The sequence below is a fragment of the Wasmannia auropunctata genome, unplaced genomic scaffold (genome assembly GCF_000956235.1).
Source record: "Wasmannia auropunctata unplaced genomic scaffold, wasmannia.A_1.0 LD336103.1, whole genome shotgun sequence".
Lineage (NCBI taxonomy): Eukaryota > Metazoa > Arthropoda > Insecta > Hymenoptera > Formicidae > Wasmannia > Wasmannia auropunctata.
Genome location: NW_012026787.1, coordinates 1,738,757 through 1,740,690, shown reverse-complemented (window position 1 = coordinate 1,740,690; position 1,934 = coordinate 1,738,757). Strand labels below are relative to the sequence as shown.

At 44.8% G+C, this 1,934-nt stretch overlaps 1 protein-coding gene across 1 annotated transcript in view; it reads right to left on the bottom strand.

Moving 5' to 3' along the window:
* The window catches only part of LOC105457913 (vacuolar protein sorting-associated protein 13-like protein), an 11,680-nt gene that overhangs the window by 4,597 nt on the left and 5,149 nt on the right, over positions 1-1,934 (bottom strand). Inside the window, exons 2-3 of the mRNA XM_011702859.1 lie at positions 1,400-1,904; positions 1,093-1,291 (exon numbers count right to left, since the gene is read on the bottom strand). Coding sequence (XP_011701161.1) covers positions 1,093-1,291; positions 1,400-1,904 — 704 coding nt within the window. The remainder of the gene's footprint in view (positions 1-1,092; positions 1,292-1,399; positions 1,905-1,934) is intronic.

Below are 1,934 nucleotides of genomic sequence, written 5' to 3'. Positions count from 1 at the left end.
TGAATAGATGTGCGTGGGTAACCCTCGTCTCGCGGCTAAACGACGTAGCGCGGCTAGGAAGCCATCTGATGTTAGATCGCTTACGATTTCGAGGTGTACCGCCTTTATCGACATACACACGAATATGCATACGTAGACCTTAACACGCGTCTTATTACGAAATTTTCGTTCCTTAATGTAAAACGGTCCGCAAAAATCAATCCCAGTATTAGTAAAAGGAACCGCTTCACGAACTCGTACCGCGGGAAGATTTCCCATTTTTGGTTCGACAGTGCTGGCGTCAAACCTAGTACAACGAATACATCTACGAACCACCTTTCGCACCTGATTTTTATCATCAAGCACCCAGAATCACTGACGCAGCGTAGCCAACGTACTCTGAATGCCCGACTGGTAATTTGACTCATGTATTTCGCGAATGATGTTATCAGTCAACTGATCACGGCTCGGAAGTAAGACCGGGTGTTTTTGAGAAAATGTTAGTCTCGAACCTTGGAGACGACCTCCTACTCTAATTAATCCTTTTTCGTCTAGGAACGGATTCAAATTGGCGATCCTACTTTTATCCGCGTGATTCTTAGTTTTGAGACTTTCAATTTCGCTGTGAAATCGATTCGCCTGCAAAATCTTCAAAATTCGTATTTCGGATTCGACGATCTCTCTAGCGCACAACGCCCCGACATATTTGTTACCGAGACGGAACCGAAGGCAATAGGCAATGATTCTGTACTATTTAGCATAGGATGAATATCTATTTAGAATTCTAATGTTGTCGGATATTGACGTTAAACACATGTTTTTCTTTAATTCCGGAACTTCACATGCCTGTACGACCTCGTTGGGCCACCCGCCCTCGTCCTTAATCAGCCACAACGGGCCCGTACACCACAACTTATTTTGTAAAAAGGCGAGAGGTAGCTGACCCCTCGAAATTGCATCTGCTGAGTTATCTGATGTACGGACGTGACGCCATTCTATGGAGTCGGTAAGATCTCGAATTTCCGATACTTTATTCGCGAAGAATGTTTTAAGTCGTTGGAGGTCAGTCTTCAACCAGTGTAGTACTATGGTTGAGTCGCATCAGAGAAACACCCTGTTGATTTCGAGTTCTAGCGCGCTAGCAGTTTCGCGGAGCAGCTGTGCCAATAACAAGGCTCCGCAGAGCTCCAGACGCGGTATGGTTACGGGTTTTAATGGTGCGACACGCGACTTGGAACACAACAATCGAGACGTCGCGTTGCCTTGATTATCTTTCGAACGCACATAAAGACAGGCGCCGTAGCCGACATTGCTGGCGTCGCAGAAACCGTGAATTTGTATATCGCGGTGATTCGTTATTAGTAATTTACGAGGAAATGTCACCCGATCCATGATCTCTCATTGCCGCGTAAACTCTAACCATTCAGTGTATATTGTTTGTGGAACAGGCTTATCCCACGTTATTCCGCACCGCCACACGTTTTGCATTAACCTTTTAGCGAGTAATATAACCGGACCTAATAAACCTGATGGATTGTAAATTTTCGCTATTTCCGATAAGATGTTTCGTTTTGTTACTTGATCTGAACTTTTAATCGAATTGGTTGTATAACATATTTCATCGTCCTGCGTACTCCACGTTATTCCTAACGTTTTTAGCAGGTCCGCGTTTAACTTAAAGCTCGCATGTAGTGCGTTGGACTCTAAATCATTGATAATTCGTTCGTCATTGGATGCCCACTGCCTAATAGTGAACCCTCCCCGCGACAAAAGTTCGGTTACCTCATCTCGAATTAATCGGGCCTCGTCTATAGTATTGGCACCGGTTAGCAAGTCATCCACGTATAAATGTGACTTAATAATGTCGGCCGCCCTAGGATATGCATGGCGTTCATCCTCGGCTAGTCTTTGAATGACGCGAATAGCTAGAAAACGGTGATGAAGAGACACCGAAA